Genomic DNA, 23,662 nt, shown 5'->3' with positions numbered 1-23,662 from the left:
ATGATTATGTTTGTTGTCAAAATCAGCTTTTTAATTTTTTCTTTTGAGAATACCTATGCATCTATTAAAATAGCTTTTTTAACAGTAAACGAGAGTACTTAAGTTATTCTGAAAAATCTGATTTTCAAGAATAATTCTACAAAATTAGAATAAGCTGACAACAGCACATAGTCAAATTTTATGGGGGAAGTAATTAGGAAAATATAATAATTTAGCAGCCGGTAATTGGGCTCAAAGTTGTAGAGCCATAGTCCATAGATTGAGATGGTAAATGCGTTGGTTACTGGCTTGCCCAGTTCCCCTTTTCTTTTCTTTTTTTTTTTTTTTTTTTAAATCTAAAGGTGAGAAGGCTTTTCTGGCTTAAACCCCCAAAATCCAGATCCCAAAACCCTGGGTGCAGTGCGAAAGAGGGCCATCTCTCTCCCATTTCTCTTCGGCGTCCTCACTCCTCTTCGTTCAGCCGCCCATCCATGGCCGCCATCGCCAGTAGGACTATGCTTCGCTCCGCCACCACTTCTGCCCGGACTGTGGCGGCAAAAGTGGTTACTGGGGCCAAGCCGAAGCCCTCTTCCTCCCCCTTCCGCATCCCTGCTCAAAAACCCCTCTCCGCTCGCTTCTTCAGGTATTAAAACTTTAATTGCAATTATTTTTCTAATTTCTGCATTATGTTTACTCAGCATTCAGTAATTCTCGAACGAGAAGATGGGGATATGTTCTTGTGTGGTGATTGTACGTGGGGCTATTTATCTTACTATTGAGGTTTTGGTTTTAATAGAGTTCAAAAAAATATAGAAGTCGACTCTTTAAAGTCTATTTGTATGAAGCCGGCTCCTCAGAAGGCGAATTCTAAGTAGTTTGAGAAGTGGATTTTGAAGAGGAAGTCGATTTCCATTTTCCACAGGTTTGCTGCCTGCCTTCACTTGATCTTATTCCCATGATACATTACATGAAAAATGAAAAAAAAAAAAAACAGATTCCAGATTACGAGAAAGAGGGCTGTAAAACTGTTATTCTTATCAGAAGAAAACCAAGGAAACAACAGATCACAGAGTAAAAAATTAATCTTCTCGGAACATGATGGTTACAAACTCAAGCACACTGCTCATTGGACTTATTTATAACCTCCCACAACGATGAATAATTCTTCAAAATTTAGGCAAAATTTAACTTATGAGGCAGTCAACACTTGCAAAATTTCCCTTGAAGGATAGCAGAGCAGTTATAATAGCCGGAGAAAGAGGAAACAAAATTTAGTGAAAAAAGGCGCATAGGGCAAAAGCGATACTGATTAAGAAAGGAGAGAATGAGAAAGGAAGGAAGAGGCAGAAGATTGCATCAGTTGAAGAAGGCAGAGGGTGAAGATTGGGCTTGTTGAAGGAACAGGTGCCAAGATAAATTTAGTTGAAGGGAAGAAGAAATAAATTTTTTGTCTTGGATAACATAAGTAAACTTCCATGGTTTTGGAAATCTATAAAAACCAGCAAGGTTTTCTACTTTTCAATAAAGAAGCACCGTTTGGGTAAATAATCCCATGTACTTGTATTCCTAGGTCACCAGTTGAAATGAGCAGTGTTAGCGTGGAATCGATGCTTCCTTATCACACTGCAACAGCTTCTGCATTGCTAACTTCAATGCTTTCCGTTTCGCCGCGGAGCTACGGTTGGACTCTTGAAGGTGATATTCTAATTGAGTTAATTTAATCGTAATTATTTGTGTTTTCATTTGCTCTTGGATTGGAAATAACCTAGTGGTGTTAAAGCTCTTCGCACTCTCGTGTGTTAGGATGACGGTTCACTTCTAATGATCTGAATTCCATCCAAACCTTTTCCTTGCAAAGAATAAGAAAAAAAAAATGCTTGTTATATTTCTTATCATCTCTATAATAATCTAGTGAAGTTTTTCAAAGTTATCTGCAATCTGGAGATTGGTTGTCAAAGTTGTGATCCCATTTTCTTTGAGTAAATGGTCTTTATACCTTTCCAAATTTTAAAGTGGTTGTTTTCTTTTCCATATTTTATTGCATATATTCTGGATCTATTCTTTTGATTTTCTTTGATTTGGTCTTTATGTAGTTACCTGGACTTCGTGAGATAGAGATATGGCTGCAAGGTAGCAGGTTGTTAAGAAATTTCACTGTTGGAGGATTTAAATTGTCTCAATTCTTTGATTTTGGAACTCTGTCCATCTGTTTCTTTTGAAAGAGGGACATGATCCCAATTTAGATTCTTTCTTTAAGTATAAAAAGACATACTTGAGAATGTTAAATATTATTGTCAAGTACATTTGGGTTCTAATGTGGATAACCCTTGGGATGAAGTTAGGTAAATCGCGTATTAATTTCACAATTTGCTGGTGGGGCCTTTTTCTTCATTCTATTTTAGTATTCTGTGGTCCCTCCCCTCTCGAAATAAAAGAGTGCATATTCTTTTTCATCTTGTAGGGCAGGAGAGGACTAGATGAAGATTTTAAAGGAGGTGCAGTGATTTGGATTTCTTTCTGTTACATTGAACTGTGACGTTTTTTCTCATTGTTTTCTGCAACTTGTGAGAGAGCTTCATTTCTAAAATTTAATAGGACTTCTTTCTTCCCTTCCAAAAGTTTATCTTTAGTACGCATTATGGAAGACTATTTCCTACAACTTATGGATCAGGATCCAAGAACACCATAGGGTCATATTTAAGTATGAAAGCATGTAGGTATATGTCCCTTGAGTATGTTAACTGTTGTACCATTATGTGGATTTGGTTTAGGGGTTGTAAAAGTCGAAAGAAATATTGGATCTGATGCTCTTCATTAGTCATTTCTTTTTTTTCCTTCTATTACAATGCCAACAGATTTGCTCTAATGTTGCTTTTTCATGTTAATGGTTAGTAAAATATCATATTTGAGCAATGCAATAACAGAATCAAATCATCTGAGGGACCAAATCTGGTTTTGTGTATAATTTTTACCTTTTCCATTGCAGTTATTTGATCATATAAGGATCATGCTAATACATGGTATTCACTCAGATTGCAACGATGATGTATGATGATTGGATGTCCAAGCGAAGTTTTTATCCATGTGCTGTAGGAGAGAGCACTGGATTAGCTCCAGAGGAGAAATAATATTATTCTAGATGTTGTTTTCTTTTGAGTGCTAGCCTTACTTTGTGTAAAACTACAAATGTGACATTAGTCAAGTTTGTTTTCTGGGAGCCATGTTTTATTACATTTTCAGCAATGAATTTAGAGAGGTTCTGTATAGACTAGATTAAGAAGATTATTTGATATATACTTTAGGAAATGTGAAATTTTTCTCCTTGCTTGATTTGGATTGCTAATACTGGTTTTAACTGTTGGAAAGATATCATTAGTCTGATATCAACCTATAATGGTGCAAAGAGTTGCAGAAGTGTACAGGTCAACATGTCATTATCTGGATTCATGACTGGGAATGTTACCAATCACTTTAGCATAGTCATGAAACTAGTTGTTCTATTCCTGTTGCAACTTAAATGATTAAGATTTTTTGGTTGCAGAGTTTCCATATTTGTGACTTATTGTGACTTGGTTTTTTTCTTTTTAGGGCTGTGATTACTGATCATTGGTTGACATTCGGCATGAAGATTTTCTTATGATCTTTCTGTCTTATCCGTGTCAAAATTAGTATAGTATCTTTACAAGACTCAGTTAATGACCAACTTCGATACACGTTTCATGTTTTCGTTGCATCTTCTAGCTTTTCATTCTTGTGGAGGGATCTATTCATTTACATGACCGTGTATAAGATCCATTTTTTCTTCTGTTGTAGATGGATGACTGTTTCAGTGATTTGGATTGCGGTGCATTATCGTCATAATTCCATGGATGTCAATGGAAAGTGTAACCATCTGTAGGGAAATTATTTTGCTTGTTCAATTCAAAGGTCAACCTAGTTTATGATAGTCTTAAAGTAGCCTCCTAAACAAGGAGGAACCATTTGTCTTTTCCAGGGCAGCTTGTTATGCCTCCTTTATTCTGAAAATGCTAGGGTTATTTCTTTTCCTGTTTATTCTTGATGTAGAGTCAAGTTCCTTTTGTGGGGATTGGGGCTTTTCAAGGTACTCGTGTGGGGCAATTTTAGAGCTGTCTTTCCATGATCAGATATTCCAGAAACATTGTGCTCATTGCTTTTTTATGTTTAGAGTAAAGGTATGGCACCATCTTTGACATAGAATATTTGATGCTTAACTACAGAAACCCGCAGGTTGTGCTTTGTCGCGCATAGGCGTCCATCCTTTCCCCGCTGAAAAACGTTCCAATTGTAACTAGGATTTGATGACCTTTATGGTCGACTTTTTCCTCGCAAGGAGTCTTGCCTACCTTCGCATAATCACCTTTGACAAGATGATCATTCGTATTTAAGAATCAATTAATTGCCTTCTATCATCGTGTGTATTATCGGAAATACTCTCCAGCAATTTCAATCAAAAGTAGCTTAAGGTGGTGATACAAGAGTAAATAGTCAAAATGATCATTAAACTATTTAAAATGATATGAGTTGGTCATTGAATATTTTTTGGGCAAAGAGATCACTCAATGTCCTAAAACGAATCTTTAGGATCAATTTTACCAATTTAGCCAATAAATCAATAGGAAAAAAAGCAAACTTGACCTATTATTGTGGGTTTCCAACATTAAAAATGTCAATATCTAATTGACAATTTTTTTAAAAGAAAAATCAAACTTTAGGAGTTAATCCAAATTTTAGCAAAACTTCATAGGAGGAAAATGTAATTAACATAAAAAACCATCAACACATCATCTTTTTCCTCTTTCACCCGCTGCTACTATCGCATAACCCTCTGGTACACCCTCTCTAGTCACAGCAACCAGATCTGGTCGCGAGGGAAGCAAGGAAAAGAAGGGAATGGGAAGGGAGGAGAGGGGGTGCAAGGGGAAGGAGGAGAGGGGGGGCGGAAGGGAGAAAAGAGGAAGAGGAAGTGGTGATGATTGGGAAGGAGGAGACAAGGGAGGAAGAGGGGAGTGATGGTGGCATGAGAGGTGGTAGAGGAGGGAGAGGGGAGAAGGTGGTGGAGGTGACACAAGTTGGCAGAGGGTCTTGCTACGTCAAGAATGGAGAGGAGAGCGAGGTGGCATTCTTTGAACATTTTTTTGCCCCTAAAAACTTGCAATTCAGGTTAATTTAGCAAAAAGTGGTCTAAATGATTCGTTTTAGGAAATTGAGTAAACCTTTTTAGCCAAAAAAAGGAGTTGAGTAACCAACTCATGCCATTTTGACTAATTTAATGACTATTTTGGCCATTCTGCGGTGATGCAAAGGTCATGATACACTGAAATGCCCACTATAAAACTCTTAAAAGTCAACATGTTTCAGATCCAATGCTCGAATGAGCATCAGTAACTCCAAAGTCTCGAATGAGCATACAAACAAGACTCCAAGGAGGCCGCCAAGACTCAAATGAGCATCAGTAACTCCAAAGTCTGAGGTAAGTCGATGGATGCAAAGAAAAAACTAAATGCAGCTTATCTATTGGTGCAGAAACCCTTCCTTCAGATGAGATGTTAGAATCTAGCGCCGAAATAAGCTAACATGATACAAACACAAAAGCAAATGAAAAACAAAAATAGCAAATTTCACTCAACCAAAACAGTAAAAGAAAAAGGATAACTAAAAATTTGAAGCAGCACAACTTGGAGAGAAGTACAAAAACTGAATTAAACACAACTTGGCAAACTCTCTGCAGTCCACATTCTTGCCAGGCAGAGTCAGTTAATATTCTTTTTAACATACAAACTACAACATATAATATTAGATTAGTCCTATCACATGTTAATAATAAGAAAATAATCTACTGATTGAGTGAGCTTGTATACCAATATACCCATAGACAAACAAATCATTACCCAAAATAGACTTGGTGACAGAAAATCATGAAACAAATTCAAGATTCTTCGGCTACATTCACCAACTCATACTCTACCAAGGACAAATTGTTGTCTTCTTTAACTGCAAATTTTGCAGGTTCTGTCACCTCAATGCGGCCCCATTTATCAACAGCTAGCCTCATCGAACCCTTGAACATGTCAATTTTTGCATTGCGAAGGATGACAGTATTGCCTGGCTTCATCAATTCAACTGCAATGAATAAAACAGTCAGGAAGCTCACTCTTCTTCTAGCTAGAAGTTAACAATTTATAAAATGCCTAGAACTCTTTTAGCACAAGAACACAACCTTCAAAGTAAGTCATATATTCTAATAAGCTGACAAAGCAACATGTTCACTTAGCCGCTGCAAGTATGTAGTCCCCTAAATGGCCATGAAAGTAAATAACCCCACTAGAATAAACAAGGGGATGAAATTCTAGAAATCAAGCACTTCAAATTGAAAACACAAATGCAAGAAGCATTACAAATTAATACCATTTCCACAAACACTGCGGCCATTATGCTGGGGACGTAAGATGATAACAAAGTGAAAATCATAAATTTTTCGGTCCATTTAGTCAAGTATAATGTGAAAGACATCTAGTTCAGTTGCAAATAGCCCCCTAACATAACCTCACCAAATTGGCCTAAAAAACGCTGACAACCAGGGAGGAACATAAGGTTAAAGACTATCAGCTGTATTGCACCATCAGAAGTTCTACGGCTAGCGCACCTAACCCTTCAAGCAGGACCTTAAAATGACAAACAACATAACAACCCGACAAGTCAAAATAAATTCAAGAGAAATTCAGCCCTTCTCGTCTAAGTTTGAGCTTTTGGTGACATTATTATTATTTCTTTTTAGGTCTGAAAATCAAAGGATGCATATCTTCTCATTAAACGAAAGACATTTCAGCGTGAAAAAATCATCAGAAAACAGTGTTTAAACATTCAGATATCTTGCACAACATACACAGCTCATATTGTAATTTCCCACATTTGAAACATTGTCTACGCACAAAGTAAAAATTTTGAATGAATATATCATCAAATATTACTAAATTTGCACCGAGTGAACCAAGGTGCACACCTATTCGGTCTCCTTTCCGCCGAGTACTAATTATTTCCTTGACTCCATACCGTACAACAAGAACTAATCCACCTTAAATTCAGACCGGCAAGTAATTCACCAAACCCAAGAACTAACCAAGCACCTCACCACCTCCCCCCCCCCCCCAAAAAAAAAAGAGAGAGAGAGATACCGGGGAAAAAGCAAAAGAATAAATAAATAGATAAATCATCTAAAACCTTTTAAAAAAATTTAAGATTGGACCTTGCTCGTTACGGGCAGTGAAGAGAATAGTTCCCGTTTCATCACCAACAAGACACTCAGCGATGCGACTGGGCTGCTGTTGTTGGAACGATGGACCACGAAACGACGATGGGTTTCGGGGCTTTTTATTCAGAACAGTGTTGGATTCCAAGACCTTAACAGTTAAAGTGTGCCCAGCTGTCCCAGGTTTCAAATGATCCACCTTTACAAACACTGGTTTTCTTAATCCCGGCTTCGCAACAGCATTAGCTCCTCCTGCTCCGCCGCCGCCGCCGCCGCCGCCACCGCGCCTGGAATGTTGATAGGTTGCTGGGCCTCTGCTTGCCATTGACTTGAGATGAGATGTTGGTTGTCGAAAGAGAGATATAGAAAGGGGGTTTTGGCGTAGGGGCTTCTGTTAGAACGAGGAGGAAAAAGCCCTAACCCTAATTTTGAGGCAATTGAAGGGACAGAGGATTTGACTCCCAATTTGGGCAATCAAGCGACGGTTAAAAGCAAAACGGAAACTGAAACCAAATTGTACGACGTCGTAAAAGTCACTTCTAGTTCCTAGTTATTCTTCCTGCTTATGACTTTGCGTAATTTTGAGTTCTTGAAATTTATCAGTTTTTTATTTTTTTTCTTTTTGTTAGGTTGGGCCCCAACTCTTGGACCTCCCGCATCTTTTCACTGGGTTTCAAGGACCAATCGCTTGGACGAGAATTGGCGAACCCATTTGAATTTAAAAGTTTTTTGAGTTTTTATAGACAAATATACTGTGTAATAATATAAAGATTAATCTTCTATACGCTGACAGTGTATACACTTTTATCATTAGATATATGACACATAATATATGTATCGTGTATCCAATTGTAATAGTATATATATCATTAGTGTATATAAGATTTACTCATAATATAATGTATCTAAGATAAAAAGATAATTAAAAAAAATATGTGTAACAAATTTTTTTGCAAAAACTTACCATCCAAATGTCGATTGTTACTTCTGAGATATGATTAAAATTTCCTTAGTGTATCTTTTAAGAGGGCAAAAACTATTTTTCATTTTTTGTGGTCGTTAACATATACTCTACTCTTTTTACCATGACCTCCCTATCTTATTAAACCAACTTTTTTCTTTGCCAAGCAAATCCCTATGTTGTCTTGGATCAATTATTGCACTTATTCCATCTCAAATATGATTTATCTCTATTAACATGATATTTTAAGTGTTTATAAAAGCTAAATAAGGTCCTTTGTTTAACGAGTCAACTACCCAAGACAAAAGTAAATTATGTTTTATATCTTTTAGTTTTGCGAGTCAAAAAATATCTATTAGTTTTGTAGTATCAATTCAATAATGATTTTAACGTAACATGTAATTTCACTTGACTGAGATTATTTGATTACTATGACAAACTAAAATATGTTGAACATTTGTTGCAATGTGTTATTTTAAAGTCTCTAATAGCAATTTGTTATTATAAAAGTCTCAGTACTAGAGTAAAAATTTCTCCAAGAGACTTTAAAATATTTCGATTGTAAATTTATGTAAAATCATAGTGTAAATTTGATTAAAAGCATATTCTATTAGAAAAAAGAGTTCAAAATCATGTCTATTTAATATAGTCGTTAAACACAATAAAAAACTATGTCTTACGTATTTTAAAGAATGCATCTTGGAGAATTTAAAAAAATTGTTACTAAAATAGCTTATTTAAAATATTATATATGAGACAAAATTATAAGTAAAGAACATCTAAAAGGAATCTTACTTTTATTACGTTTCTTTTGAAACATAGCAAAAGATTTAAAATTTCATAAACTTCATCTATGACATAATTAAGAACATATATGACATATTATGAACGGATTAGACTTCTCTCCATTGCATTCGAGAAAATTTCTCTCCATTATATCATAATAAAATTAATTTAAAATTTATTTTTGAAAATCAACATAATTCATAATATTTTTTTCATCACTTTTACTAACTATACATAAATTTTGTACAAAATTGACTAAGTTTTACTCTTTGATTAATCATTATAAATTTTGTTACAATTTTGACTCTTTTTTCACCATTTAAATACTTTGTGTAAATTTAACGTTAAAGTATTCTCAAAAGAATATTAACTTTTAATATGTTAATCTAGATATTAAAAGAAAAATAATGACACAGTCAGATAACTTTATAGAGTTACTATAAAAATTTATATATAAATAAATGAAAGGAACAATGGAAAGAAATTATTATAACGCATTATAAACAAGTATTCACACACAAAGTCGAGAAATCTTTAGTTTAGTGATTGCAATTGAAATCTCAAAAATTAGGGGCTCGAGATCCCCTTTTTTAAATATTCTACTCTTTCCCTACTAAAAAGGATAAAATAAAAAAATAAAGTATTGACACACCAAACATATATTGATTATTTCTGGTCCACAAACAAATCTTATAGTACATCCAACGCTTTAGAGAGTTTGTATTTTAGTATGCAAGCTAATAAGTAAAACAAAAAAAATCTCAAACCACTAATAATTATCCACAAAAAAAATCTAATCCAAAACTCCGACAATTTCTGATTTAGTCACTTTGCTGTCATATCCACCCACTCCTTTCACTTTGCTTTTTTTAACAAATACCGCTCAGAGATGAGATGAATGTGCGCCACCAAGACTACCTCAAAGTTCAAACCTGGGAAAACAAAAATAAAACACTACAATCCCACCCCAGATTGGTTTTTAAGCTCAGCATATTGAAACAAACTAAAAAAAAGAAAACGCATAATAAACAAGATCATTGTCACCTTAATACATACAGACAGAGAAGAATGGAAAAGTTGGAAATTATTTCGTAGAAGACTTTTTTTTTTTTTTTTTTTAAAGAATAGTACCTTGCTTAAATATTAGTCATATTTTAGCTGGACCCTTTTCTTCTTTCTTCATTTTTATTCCTTTGCTCTTCATGGACTCTGATTTCTGGACCTCTCGCCTCGCGGCTGCTAAGCGCCAATTCAATTTGCAGCATCACCATCATCACAGCCATAGCAGCCAACATCAGAGCTCTCAATTGGGTTGGTATTTATATGTCATTTCTGAATAAATATTTGTTGTGTTTTCTTTGAGTGATCTGAAACATGTTTTGGCTTTATTTTGTGGGGATGGTCGCGTTGAATTTTTCAGATCGGTTAAATATTGATGATTTCGAGGTGGAAGAGGAGGTTCGACCCGATTTTCCATGCCCGTATTGTTACGAAGACTTTGATATTGCATCCCTTTGCTCACATCTTGAAGATGAGCATTCTTGCGAGTCCAAAGTTACCGTGAGTTTTCTTTTCTTTTTTTTTTCTTTTTTAATATTTGCTACTTTTTGTTTCTGGGAAATGTGCTGATCACTCTCTTTTGTGTTGTCAAATTCTGATCTTGAAGATGAGCATTCTTGCGAGTCCAAAGTTACCGTGAGTTTTCTTTTCTTTTTTTTTTCTTTTTTAATATTTGCTACTTTTTGTTTCTGGGAAATGTGCTGATCACTCTCTTTTGTGTTGTCAAATTCTGATCTTTGTTGTACTTTTGTTCAAATTTGGTAATCTTGGCGCTGTAAATGAAAAAAAAAGGGATTTTAGGATTTGAAAAGGGATTGGTGCATGCAAATTTGAGCTTAGAGTTATATTCTGCTAATTTCTGTCTTTTTTGCCATTTTAGTGAAGGAAATGTTGGCTAAATGGGTGAAAAAGTAAATCTTGACTCTCTTTAGTAGGTTGGGACGTCACCATCTTGGGTATTTATTTGGTTTGTATAGGCTCTAATACTTTTGTCTGCACATTATATAAGGAAGCAGAGTTAGGTTCAGATATATTGCCAAAGGATATGTTTTGACCCTTTTTCCCCCTTTCTTGGGTGTGCTCCTTTTTGCTTTGGGGTTCGGATGAGGGTCGAAAGCATTGGTTTGGCGGGGGTTAGGGTGCAAGAGATTGAGGCATTGAAGGGAGTATAAATTAATTTTGTGTGAATTAATGAAACCACCTTTCTGTGGGTTTGAAGACTGAATCTGAACCTCCTCTGACTTCCTGAGTCCTGACCAATTGCACCAAACCTTTTGGGCATTTCTCATATTCTTGTTTCCTCAAACTTGTATATTTCATTGTTGTGCATGAGAGGCATGAGTTTTGGGTAATTCTATTCAGGCTATATCTACAGTATAACCTGGTTTAAATGTGAAGGGAAGGAGAAGAGTTAAATCACCAGCACAGTGGAAACCTAAGGCTGGGAAGGATTCTCAAAACTTTTTCTTGGGGGTGGGGGGGACATTTGACTCTCCTAGGCTAGAATTTTGGAGATAGTCTAGGGCAGAATTTTCCTTAGTTTTGCTGGTCAGTAAGAAGCTAACTGTGGTTCTGACTATTGGTTGTTTTCCATATCATTATGATAACTTTGCTAGATGGACGCAATATCTGGTAAATGGTATGCATGTTAACCCTTTCTTTTGGAAATATTTTAATTTTGTTGTCAACTCTTTTCTTTCTTGCAGCTGGCTATTATAGTTGCAATGAGCTTGCCACTAATCAGTTATAGGGGTGTTGAAAAAAATCCAAAACTAGAGGTGTTCTATAGGGTCATATATTTACTTGTTGCAAGTTAAAACAGCTTCAACAGCTGTTGTCACTAGTCTGGGTCAAGGTTTTTCAAATGCTAGATAAAGTATGTAGTTTGCTAAATCCTTCACTAATTGGAAAGACATAATTCATTGTAGGAGTGCTTTTATGTTTAATGACTCACCTGAATGCATGGTAGTGTTGAGTAAATTTCCTATTTCCCCTTGTGCTTTACTGAAATGTTAATGGTTTCCAGGGATTTATACTTCAATTGTGGTCTAAGCGCTTGGGTTACACAATTAGGTTGGTAAAAAAAGCACTTCCGGGATACAATTTATCGAACTCCGCCATTAGTCTGTTTGTTAGTAAAAGAGGGTGGTTGCCAGTGTGAGAGACAGCAAGAGAGTTTCCGTCTTCCATGCATGTATTCTTCTGTTGGATGCTTTTTCTATCACTTACTATTTTTTATTTAGTATTAACTTTAAAATGAAGACTGTCATAATGAATTCACATTTTTCTTGCAGGTTTGTCCAGTTTGCTCTATTAAAGTTGCAAGAAACATGCTGAGTCATATCACGTTGCAACATGGACATTTATTCAAGATATCCTTTAAAGTGGAACTTTTATATTCATATTCTATTGGCTTCATAGTAAACCTTCACATTACATAGTTAAAGCTGCATTATAATGAACAATTTGCTCGTCCTTCGATCATTTCATTATTTCTTTAACTTAAGATTACTTGCAGCGACGTCGTAGATTACGTAGAGTTGCAGTTCCCAGTAGTCAGGCACTCTCTCTGCTGGGGAGGGATCTTAGGGAGGCCCATTTACAGGTTCTTTTAGGTGGCAGTGGGTACCGATCTAACAATGCAACCTCATCTGGTGCAATGGCTGATCCACTACTTTCTTCTCTTGTTCTGAATTTTCCTGCATCTGAAGCGGATGAAATTTCAAAAACTTTGGTGTCCAGTATTGAGGACACATCAACGAAGTCCATGTCATTACAGCATACATGGAAATCGAGGTAGCTTAATCAGTATGTTCAAGTAGTTTATGTCTATATTATACACTAATTTGGAGATTACTGTAAGTCACATAGTTTCCACGACTAGAATACATGCATGCCACAGTATGTTTTAGAAGTGACTGGAAGAACCAGCTAGGAGCATAAGCATAATGGTATTCCATTTATAGGAAATGAGATGCTATGAGAAGAACACAAAGCTTAATTCCTTACCTTTAGTAGTTGCTCTATTTTCTTGTTGAAATTGGCCAATGATGGGCTGGATAGAGCTTGGATGAAGATTAATTATCTAGGTTGTTTGTTGATTTTGTAGTTCCTGCATTAATAGCTTGCAATTTTTAAGGCAATATATCTCTCACTGCAGAAAGGAGTAAATAAATCCAAAATCTATAAGAGTACGTTGATGTAACTTAAATATTATAGCTGTAATTCTACTTGTTATGATTGATAAGTCTTCATGTGCTGTAGAACTGGCGCCCCTTGCCACAATGATTCATCATGAGGAATGGAAATGGAACAAATATTTTAGTTGCACCCATTAACTTGGCTTGGTGATGGTTTATAGCTTAAGAGAGTTACCAAAGAACCGCTTTTTAATTCAGTTGACTTGATATTCTAGACATATTTTGCTTGACTTTGGCCAATGGTCCTCCACAACTTTTGTTTACTTCCAGATTTATAGGAGGACTACTGAGCGTTTGAGATGCCATTTTCTATTCGCTGACAGGTCAATGAACTGTAAGAGCACTAGGCACCCAAAGCTAACTTGCCATTCATTTGGAGCATGCTTTGTCTGGTCGATCTGTTAGCGTGAATGAATGAATCCTGTATGGATCAAAAACTGGTGTCATGCATACACAGCTTGAATCTAGGACCACCCATTACTTAGTGCAATTTTTGTTTGAAGAGTCAAAACTTCAGGAGGTTAGGGGCTTCAAACCCATACAACTGCATGACATTTTCTACTATGGTAAAAAATAAGACAAGATAGTATTGTTAAGCTTCAGTATTCAATCTTCAAGGAGTCTTTATGTTGTTCACCGGCTCAGGAAATGATCTTTGAGTTCCTGTATCTGTAACTGCAGACGGCTGTTTTTCATGATTAATTTTCTAAGGAAGCGAAAAATGCTTAAACCTTTAAGGAAGTCCTCATTATTTTCCTGAGTTTAATCTTTTGGAAGAAAATTAAACAGCTCTGAGATGTTTTGTGATATACAAGGAACAGAGCAACATGAGTTCTATCATTTCAATTCCAAGACTCATTTAGTAAAAGCAGAAGGGCTGGATAAGATCTTGATCTTGTTTTATTACATAATAACAAAGGCAGTTTATAATGCTGACTTTTGGGTTTCATTTTGACTTGATGAAGACGTGGATTAATGAAAGAATTATCCCAGATAAAGCTTCATTTGCAGTAGTAAATCGTAATAGATAATGTGAACTGAGGAACTTTCTTTATTTGTCTATAATGCCTTTCCGTGATGCATAACAGAGCATACCAAGTTTCTTTTTTGTATTCCTGCAACTGTTATCTCTTGTCATACAATCTTTCTACATGTCTATCCACCACTTTTCTTTATCACCTATGTAACCATCTTTGCAGTTTCGAGTCATCCTTAAGTCACGAAGAGCGAGAAAAAAGAATGAGACAAGCTACTGGGCGAGCTGTTTTCGTTCAAGACCTGCTTGCCTGTACCCTGTTAGCCGAGTAACTGAAGCAGTCTGTCTCTGTAATTTGCAAAATAATGTTGAAATTAAGCTGAATTATACAAGGATAATTGGGTCTGGACCTAATGATTCCTAATTCTTAACAACCCAATCCATGTTCTCATTTGAATCTTTCCCTTATCTGGTGAAGTATGAATGTCTTCTTTTAAGCTTCTCTTTGCAGGAGCACCTGTTACATTGAGATGCAAAGATTATCTCATGAGTACCCATTCTGGTTTTTATCTTCTTTTTCATTAGACTGTTAAATTTGCTTCTCACTTATCTGTTTAAAGTATGCATTTAGAGTATGGGTGGAGGCATGAGGATTCAGTTACACTCAGACATAAAAAGGACAAAGCAACAGGACTCGGGTGGATGCATTACCTTAAATGTGTACTCTTGCAAACTTACAAGGTATAAATGCTATTATGTAGTTTCCAAGAAAGATCATGTTACCTGTGTTGTACTTATCGTAGAAATTCTCTTGTCCGCTTCTCTTTCTTCTACTACTGCTCCATTTGTTTCTGGACAAAGCGGAAACAAATATACAAGGTAGAAACAAAGAGAATTTAAAGCTTATGCTACAAAAGAATGGTTTCCTTATCAGTTTGCCTTGTTCTACATCCATTCCTTTCTCTCTCTCTGGGCCAAAATTGTGGTGTCTTGTGTCTACATGTTTTAGGTGTTAAAAATAGAAGGGTGTACCTTTGATCATCACTCTGTTTCCATTTAAATTTGCTTCAAATTTCCTCGTCAATTAGGCAATTACTGGTAGACCGATAACGGACTGGATTTGAGGAACTGAGTTGTTAATTATATTGGATCGCATTACAGGATTTTTGCCAGCTGATTCGACCTGCAAACGAAACCAGGCATTAAACTTTGCTTCATTGAGAATGAGCGTGTTTGGATTGGAGATCATTTGAAAATATTATTTGAAATAATATTGTAGTACTTTTTGTGATGTGATGTATGTTAAATAAAAATATGGTTAAGAATATAAAAAAAATTTGAAAAACGTGTTTATGATACAAGTAACAAATTTTTGTGACAAATAAATTCATATCCAACTTATGATTCTGTTTCCATCCTACTTTGCTGTTGTACTGAACGTTATCAGTTACTGGTAAAAATAGCAGCAAAAATGTGCTTCCCCACCGATATGGGATGTGCTTGACTTCATGGCTTACTGTGCTAACTACGTGGGATTAAAAGACAGAATTTTGCCTATCCTCAGCCTATAAAACGTCAGGTATCACTCTTTGTATTTTGCAATGTAGCATGCTTAGTAAGACACTACATGTTCCCTTGCAACAGAAATTGTGCATTACCAGAAAGGAGCCAGAATTTTTATGCTTCTTGTATCCACCAATTTAATAAAGAAAAAAATTTTAGTAAACATTCCCAAACAAGAAAAAGTTGGCACAGAACTGAACAAAATGAAAAAAATGGTAAAAGCAATAGAGAAAAATTACCAATAGTAGATAAAGTGCACTGTGACAGTAGAATATTCCTAAAGTTCAGGGTATTGCATTGCAGATCTTCACGGAACTTACTAGTTTTAGTGCTCTTGCGAGGAGCTGCATCTTGGTGCTCAGGCCATTGACCTTCATGCGAGCCAACAGGTGGGCACTATTCATCATGTAGCCCTTTTTTTCCCTTCGATAACAAGATAAGGTTTTTGAAGCTTCTTCAAAGCATTATCCATTAGCACCATACTTTCTTCAGAATTCTGGGACGATAGCTTCACATTCTTCTCCCTCTCGATCTTCCGCATACGCTTGTCTTGCTTAGTTTTACTAGGCCTCTTCCCTTGAAACTTATAACAAAGTTGGCGAAAAGCTTCTTTTTCATTCATGACATTTCCAAGCTCATCTCTTCTCTCAATGATTATCTCCCTTTGTCCCCGATCATCATAAATCCCGCCAAGCTTGCTTGTTTTCGAGCCCGTTTTCGGATTACTCAATTCTTTAGTTTCCTTGAGATATCCTTGATCTAACAACAGCTTCAGGGCTCCAGATAATCCCTTCCCAACAGAAACTTCACGCATTATTCCATCAGGGATTGCCTCCTCTCCCTTTTTGTGGGGATTTTCTTCATTCTTGCTCTCTTTTTCCTGCATGAAAACACAATAATTTTGTGATTTTGGTTTTTTCACATGCTCTAAGGTCTCCATGATGATTTGTTTGATAATTAAGTTTCAGGGAGAACCTGCACTAAAATTAGAACAAAGAACGGAAAACAATCGATGCTATGAAAACGAACCTTTAATTGAGAATCTCTTTGGAGACGCTTAAAATCTGCTAAGATGTTTGATTAGGGATATCGATTTTCTTATAGACTCGACAAACTTTTCCTAGCCCTAGGATTTCAAGAAATCCAAGACAAATACTTCCAGTAATAGGAAAGAAGAGATTCTCTGAGACGAATCAGCAACAAGGCAGCTTGAGGAATTTGTTAGTTTTTACTTTTTAGGAAATAACTTAGGGACGTGGGCTCCAAGTTTCTAAAACGGTAATCAGCAACCAGGCAGTGTGAGGAATTTGTCAGTTTTTACTTTTTACTTTTTAGGAAATTTCTTAGGTACGTGGGCTCCAAGTTTCCAGTGTCATCGGACTTTAATCTATAACATGTGAAACAGGGAAAGATTAATAGCTGAAAAAAATGACAAATTATATGGTTTAACAATTATTTTATTGCTTCGTTATGAGACAATTAAGATTTTTTTGAAAAAAAAATTGTTCAAAACATCCCTTACAGATCATCAAATGAACTTTTTCATCCTTCATATTCTAAAATGTTAAATTCACATCTTTTATAAATTTAAGTTAATAAAATTTAGTTCCAGCTAAATTTTTTGATAATTTTTTAGCTTAAAATCGCCATTTGACTCACGTGTAGACAATTTTTTATGTGCAAAAGGGTCATATTCCATTTTTTTAGTGAAAAAATGAATATGTATTAGGTCCTATCCCACTCTTTTAGAAAAAATGAATATGGTTTGGAACATATTCTACTTTTTTAGGGGTAAAAATAAATATGAATCGGATCATTTATTTAACTACAAATGAAATATAATTTTTTTATCCCTAAAAAATAACTATGCATGAATCACGTAATGGATTCGAGGTAAAAAGTAGTCGGAAACTTGGATTGAGACCAAAATTTACTGACTTGATTTTAAAGGATATTTTGAACTATATTTCCTTTTTTTTTTGCCCTTTAGGGTACACAACTTTAATGCGATTCTCGTATTTAAGCCTGGTAGAATTGCGCCACTTTATTTCGACCAAGAAAGAGTTGACCGGTATCTTCTTATAATCTTTTCTCTTCATTCTTCTCGTATTAACGCGAACAAGCTTACTTGTAATTAATTATCTCGTTCAACTTAAAGAATAGAAAACAATTAGAGCACTGAACAAACAAATAGACTACCCATAGACTAACTAGAAAAACTATTAAAAGATTTGATAAAAATATTTAAAATTTTAAAACCGAAGGTGGAAAGGTTTTATCGTTGGTGGAATTTCCCTTGAGATGCCAACAGAATCCGTACTCAAGTAGAAGAGAAAAAAAAAAGATTAATCTTCTATGCACTGTCAGTGCATACATTTTCACTAATAAATACATGACACATAATTCGAATTTGAATTTGAAACTCAAATTTTACATATGTGTCGTATATCTAACTTTAATAGTGTATACATTATCAGTGTATATAAGATTTACTCTAAAAATAGAGAATTAACAGGAGATGTTATATAGATCAATAGAACTTTGTATAACGCTAACAGACTGTAATTAGTAGTTCAGCACTGTTAATTACTCTGAAGATGGTTAGCAGAGCCAAGTTAATTTGATTGAATTGGTCTAATTCGGAAAAAGGAACAAAGAAATGAATCAACTAAATTCTGGTAGGACGTAATCAATTGGCATGCGGTCTTTTTCCGGTAGAAGAGTGCAAGCTATGTTTCGTTGGTGGCTAGCTTGGCTACAACAAAGCAGCTAAAATCAGATCCACGGTATAGGGCTGCTGCATCTTTTATGAACGTTGACTCTTGTGCAAGCCTCACGCTAGTTCTCCTTGCTCAGCTTTTATATGTTGTCAAACAACCTTTACTTCCATCTTCTGAACAATGTCATCTGCAATAATGTTCAAGAAGAAGCTTTACTCCATCAATCTGCTATTGATCTTTGGATCAGTCTCTTGTTTTTGTTTCATATTCTTTTATGTGAAACAACCAAACTGGGCTGCAAATTCCATTCCTTCTTCAATCACAGGGAAAACACACCTGCAGTCAAACTCTAGTGATTCTCCTACTACCACTAAACTCCTTCTGTTTGGACTGGTTGGTTCCGAGAAAGCGATGCATCACAGGAAGGATTATATTGAATCATGGTGGCGACCAAATGAATTCCGAGGATATCTCTATCTTGATAAAACTCCACAAGGAAACCTTTTGCCCTGGTCATCAGCTTCTCCTCCATATAGGGTCTCCGACGACCTAACTAAATTCATAAAAGAGACACACGCATATGCACCGATCATGGTTCGCATGGTGCATGCAATTATGGAAATAGTTAGAGATGAGCGCAAAGGGTTCCGATGGTTGATTATGGGGGATGATGATTCAATCTTTTTTGTGGATAATATGGTTGATGTTCTTGCAAAATATGATCATACCAAGTACTACTACCTTGGTGGCCCATCCGAGTGTATTATTACAAACTATGGGTTCTCGTTCAACATGGGATTCGGTGGAGCAGGGCTAATATTCAGTTATCCTTTGGCAAAAGCCTTAGCAAATGATATGGAAGGTTGCCTTCGGCACTATGCGCATTTACACTCGGCTGACCACATTACCATGGTTTGTATAGCTGACATTGGAGTAAATCTATCTCCCCAAAAAGGTCTTCATCAGGTAATTTGATTTCTTAAAGCTAGACTACTGCATACGAAATTTACCCTGAAGGAAGATGTTGATTAACTCTTGCCCTTGGTTGAGCATAGAAGTGCTGATGAAAATTTATTTGTGATGCAATGAGACTTTAGTCGTCCAACCTAGAAAATAAGATTGCTAATTCAGTGATTATATGTGCTTGAAAATATGTGCTTGAATCCAACCTAGAAAATATGTGCTTGAATTCAGTGAGGTTCTAACTTTCTATGAATTTAGTCTTTTTACTTTTGAACACTAACACATCATGGAGATCATCTCTGGCTGATTATAAACTAAGATGCTCTCAAGTGACTAAAAGCCCAATAAAGCAATAAAAATAAAACTAAAATAAGCACATTTGCAAACTTAATCAAGTAAAATAGACAACAATTTAGGCAATATGTTAAAGGACCATAAGCCCTTCCTTCCACGTTTACTCTTTTGAACATGCTTATTGATCATCAAGATTTCTTGCATCTAGTGGCGGAGTTAGGATAAAATTTCAATAGAGGCGCAAATTAAAAAAATCTTCGAATTTGGTAAATGAAATGGACAAATTTTTATAACCAATTACTGAAAAAAAAATCTTAGATGTTTTTCAACAATCCTTTGATCTCATGTATTATATCACAAGAGTTTTGTAGAGAAGTGTACGAAAATTATATCCAATTAACATTTTGTCTACACATATGTGTATTCAATATATGACACAAGAGGGTTTAATTAAGTAACCCACTGAATGATATCTATAAACTCCTTAAAGCATTAGACTTGTACTTGCAGTCATCATTAAATTAATGAACTGAGTCCTTCTTTGTTATGTTTGGTTTAGCTAAGGACTGCCGTAAAAAATTATTACTTATAAAAGCATATGTAAATTAACTTTTCACAAATCATTAGGTGTAAACTTAAAATTTTTCTAACTTCCCATACTCATAATAAAAAAATTCATTTGGCTAGTGGGAACACAATTGCAAATTAATTAACTAAAAAAAATTTCAAGAAAACTAACACCTAAAAGTGTACTCCACCTTTCTTTTTTTGGGCACAATATGCAGCTCCGACCTGGCCTCACTGGCAGTTTGAACCTCCGCCAGTGCTTGCATCCGTGACACAGTGGTCGCATAAAATTGCATGGATTATTTCTTACTCTCTCGATGATCATCTATACGGGCACTTGCCATTTGCAGGTTGATTTGCGAGGAAATATTGCTGGTTTCCTGTCCTCTCATCCCAAAAATCTGCTGATGTCCCTTCACCACTTCGATGTTGTAAACCCAATATTTCCCAGCATGAATAGGTTCGAATCCAGTCGTCACTTGATGAAAGCCGCCAATGCTGACCAGTCACGTCTGCTGCAGCAAACAATTTGCTATCTCAGGCGACATAGGTGGTCCATTTCCATCTCATGGGGCTACTCTGTCCATATTTATGAGAAAATAATACCTCGAAGTTGGCTGCAAAATCCCATTGAAACCTTCAGAAGATGGGGAGGCAGTAAAATGGATCCGCCACGATATTTCTTGTTTAACACGAGGGCGCCGTCCAAGGAATCTTGTGAAGCTCCACATATTTTCTTCTTTGATTCTGTAAAGAAGATCTCCAAGAACTCTACCCTCACCAGCTATAATAGATCGTCACCGAGAAAATTGCCTCCATGTGTGCTCTCCGCAGATATTGTGTCACACGTTGATGTTTATTCACCAGCAACAAAGCGCATTGAGGTATATAACTGCTATTTATATTCTTATTTTCTTCTTGTTCTCAAGTGTAATTTGTGATTCCGAGTCACTAAAAAACTAATTCTAACTAGTGAACTAAATTACGCAAAACCCCCGCGTAGTTTAGGAATAGTACATCCCTATACTTTAAAAACATATATTTAATTTCAGCCCCTTATTGTTTTAAACTTGCTAATTAGTGCATTAAACTTGCTAATCTGATATTTTATTGGAATGCCACGCTATCATAGTAGTATTTTATAGGCTTACAAACAATAAATAACCGGTAGAACTAGAAAATCGATCCAAGCCAACTAAATGCTGCTAAGTCTTAACACTGGCTAACTCAAATCCATATAGGTCAATTTTCTACCAATAATATTTGTTCTCCATAACCTTGTACCGCTTGCAAGAGTCTGATGTAACTGAAGCTGTATTTTCTAACCCAAAAAAGAAAAAGACGTACAGTATTTTTTGGTAACTGAAAGTTGTATCTGTTCCTGTCCGTCAGATTGATAGATGTGAATGCTGTGACGTTACTTACGCGGATCGGACAAAGAGAGCGACGGTCAGATTCAGAGAATGCAGGCCGGAAGAGATCATCAGATAAGACTCAAGCCGTAGTCTATTATTTACTTTTTAGTTTCAAGTATAGATGATAGACTTTTTCTAATAATTGAGTAGTTTCAGCAGTAAATTCATATACTTCGTATGACTTTGTAGGTAGAAAAATGCTAACTAATCCTATCAAAGAACATTTCGGACCTCAATCAAGGGATGCTTATCTTTGGGTTTTGTTGAACACTTTTCCGTGGAAACTGCAGTCCAAGAAATAATGGCATACATACTATAACAGTAAAGAAAGGTCATTGCTTAGTTAACTTTCACGATCCAAAGAAACGTAAATATCTTTTCCGTGGCAATTAAATTATGAACTGAAAAAATGGAATAAAGAATTTTGTAAGAAAACTCCACAAACTTTGTGTGATGCATAATTTTCTTGGCATGCTAATGCCCTTGTTAGGTAAAATATATCATATAAGTTGGTGATGGATAATTCTCAAAACAAATAATGGAGAGAGCCTTACGACTGGAAGAATAGGGAAGGAGCAAGACTAATATATTAGCTCAATTTCATTCAACGTCTACCCAAATTGAAACCAGCGGCCACGATACACATATATATATAAGAGTTAGACAACCTCAATTCCTAATATGAATCTAAGTTACTAGTCATGACTAACTATGACAACGAGCTTGGTCTAAATTTTCCCAACATTAGTGAAAATGGATCACAGTTTCGTAAAAAAAAATTTATTTGTTACAATTTTCACATCACTAACTTCCTAAGTTATTTGAGGGATTCTTTTCTGTTTTAATTTCTTTGATGCATTAAATTTTTTATTTTAGACAGAAAAATTGTGTTGTTGAAAAAGAGCATAGAAGGTATAGGTAGTAATGAAGGTAAAGGAAACAAGAAGCTAGGGTTGAAAGATAGAAAGAATGCACTAGCTGTTACTTCAAGTATATATCTTTCTACTCATTGTCGACCATGATGGCTTGGGATTTGAGCGCCATTTCTCATGGCTTCATATTTTGTTCATATACGCGGAAAATATTGAGAAACGAAAAGCGTGAAACTATTTTATTGTGAAGTTGTATCGTAAGATTGAGCTGATCATTGTTATACATATGCTTATGCTGACTGTTAGATGATAATTCGTGTTGGCATATTAAACTAAGTTTAGAATCCTCAAGAGTATTTGACAGTTTTCACTTTTTATCAGTAAATGACATCAATATCTACCACAATCTAAATATATTGATTTTAGTCTCCTGACTATATTTATAATTAAAATGGTGTTTAACTATTAAAAATTTACTATTACGCTCATTCCGATGGTTGTCAAAGTTATCTTGAACTGTTTTCATTAAATTAACAAGCATTTCTACGAGTGGTTGGCTGGTAAGGTCTTAGAATTGTTCCTATGGGGATAGACATGGGAGGTTGCATGCCTTGAAAATTAGCACTCCACACACTACAGCACCATGAATTCATCAATGATGGATGGATGAACCCCAGATCAGAAAACTTGTAAAATACATAGTTAGATAGGAACTGCTCAGATTTGATTGATAAGGGCCTTATTTTAAGTATGCCAGTAATGTATTCTGATCATATAATGCACTCTTTAAACCCATGCTGGATATTGTTTCTTTTAATTTTAAGTCGAATTGAAAGCATAGCAAAGTACTTCTAAATTTGTTAAACTGAGGTTAATTTCCAAAGATTGTTTCATCTCTCCAGATGTTCTCCAAGTTGCATATATTATATAGTCCAAAACAAGCCCGCGTAAGATAAACAGGAAGAACAAGAATATACGATGACACACATTCATTCTTGTTATTAATTAGTCAAGGATGAGACTATCTAGTACGTTGTTTA

General features: G+C 35.5%; 4 protein-coding genes across 25 annotated transcripts; 3 read left to right on the top strand and 1 right to left on the bottom strand.

Moving 5' to 3' along the window:
* The first annotated feature begins 374 nt into the window (after window positions 1-374).
* LOC113761544 (protein NUCLEAR FUSION DEFECTIVE 6, chloroplastic/mitochondrial-like) lies at window positions 375-4,158 on the top strand. Of its 19 annotated transcripts, none has more exons than XR_003467148.1 (5): window positions 375-622; window positions 1,550-1,674; window positions 2,073-2,109; window positions 2,441-2,474; window positions 3,793-4,158. XR_003467148.1 is itself a non-coding variant. In XM_027304577.1 (4 exons), the coding sequence occupies exons 1-3, from the start codon at window positions 471-473 to the stop codon at window positions 2,458-2,460; spliced, it is 297 nt and encodes a 98-aa protein (XP_027160378.1). In that variant the 5' UTR covers window positions 375-470; the 3' UTR covers window positions 2,461-2,474; window positions 3,793-4,158. The 19 variants fall into 19 exon arrangements, 14 of the variants coding, with proteins under 14 accessions (XP_027160378.1, XP_027160383.1, XP_027160381.1 ...); XR_003467146.1 differs by having other exon boundaries at window positions 2,073-2,116; XR_003467147.1 differs by lacking the exon at window positions 3,793-4,158 and adding an exon at window positions 3,568-3,784 and having other exon boundaries at window positions 2,073-2,116.
* Window positions 4,159-5,675: 1,517 nt separating this feature from the next.
* Window positions 5,676-7,759, bottom strand: LOC113761181 (uncharacterized protein At4g28440-like). Its single transcript, XM_027304051.1, has 2 exons — window positions 7,244-7,759; window positions 5,676-6,120 (listed from the first exon to the last, which is right to left on the bottom strand). Exons 1-2 carry the CDS (start codon window positions 7,569-7,571, stop codon window positions 5,927-5,929), a joined length of 522 nt encoding a protein of 173 aa, XP_027159852.1. The 5' UTR covers window positions 7,572-7,759; the 3' UTR covers window positions 5,676-5,926.
* A 2,121-nt stretch (window positions 7,760-9,880) lies between these two features.
* On the top strand, window positions 9,881-14,751 carry LOC113764106 (protein DEHYDRATION-INDUCED 19-like). The gene is made up of 5 exons (XM_027308168.1): window positions 9,881-10,304; window positions 10,414-10,553; window positions 12,347-12,424; window positions 12,565-12,848; window positions 14,452-14,751. The coding sequence occupies exons 1-5, from the start codon at window positions 10,196-10,198 to the stop codon at window positions 14,558-14,560; spliced, it is 720 nt and encodes a 239-aa protein (XP_027163969.1). The 5' UTR covers window positions 9,881-10,195; the 3' UTR covers window positions 14,561-14,751.
* A 135-nt stretch (window positions 14,752-14,886) lies between these two features.
* On the top strand, window positions 14,887-22,018 carry LOC113764104. Of its 4 annotated transcripts, none has more exons than XM_027308167.1 (6): window positions 14,887-14,969; window positions 15,692-15,807; window positions 16,095-16,180; window positions 18,837-19,477; window positions 20,686-21,219; window positions 21,728-22,018. In XM_027308167.1, exons 4-6 carry the CDS (start codon window positions 18,923-18,925, stop codon window positions 21,824-21,826), a joined length of 1,188 nt encoding a protein of 395 aa, XP_027163968.1. In that variant the 5' UTR covers window positions 14,887-14,969; window positions 15,692-15,807; window positions 16,095-16,180; window positions 18,837-18,922; the 3' UTR covers window positions 21,827-22,018. The 4 variants fall into 4 exon arrangements, with proteins under 4 accessions (XP_027163968.1, XP_027163966.1, XP_027163967.1 ...); XM_027308165.1 differs by having other exon boundaries at window positions 15,676-15,807; XM_027308166.1 differs by having other exon boundaries at window positions 14,888-14,969; window positions 15,695-15,807.
* Window positions 22,019-23,662: the final 1,644 nt, after the last annotated feature.

The sequence above is a fragment of the Coffea eugenioides genome, chromosome 2 (assembly GCF_003713205.1).
Source record: "Coffea eugenioides isolate CCC68of chromosome 2, Ceug_1.0, whole genome shotgun sequence".
NCBI classification, from domain to species: Eukaryota; Viridiplantae; Streptophyta; class Magnoliopsida; order Gentianales; family Rubiaceae; genus Coffea; species Coffea eugenioides.
The sequence above is the reverse complement of the archived record's forward strand: the minus strand, read 5'-3'. Positions and strand labels throughout refer to the sequence as shown.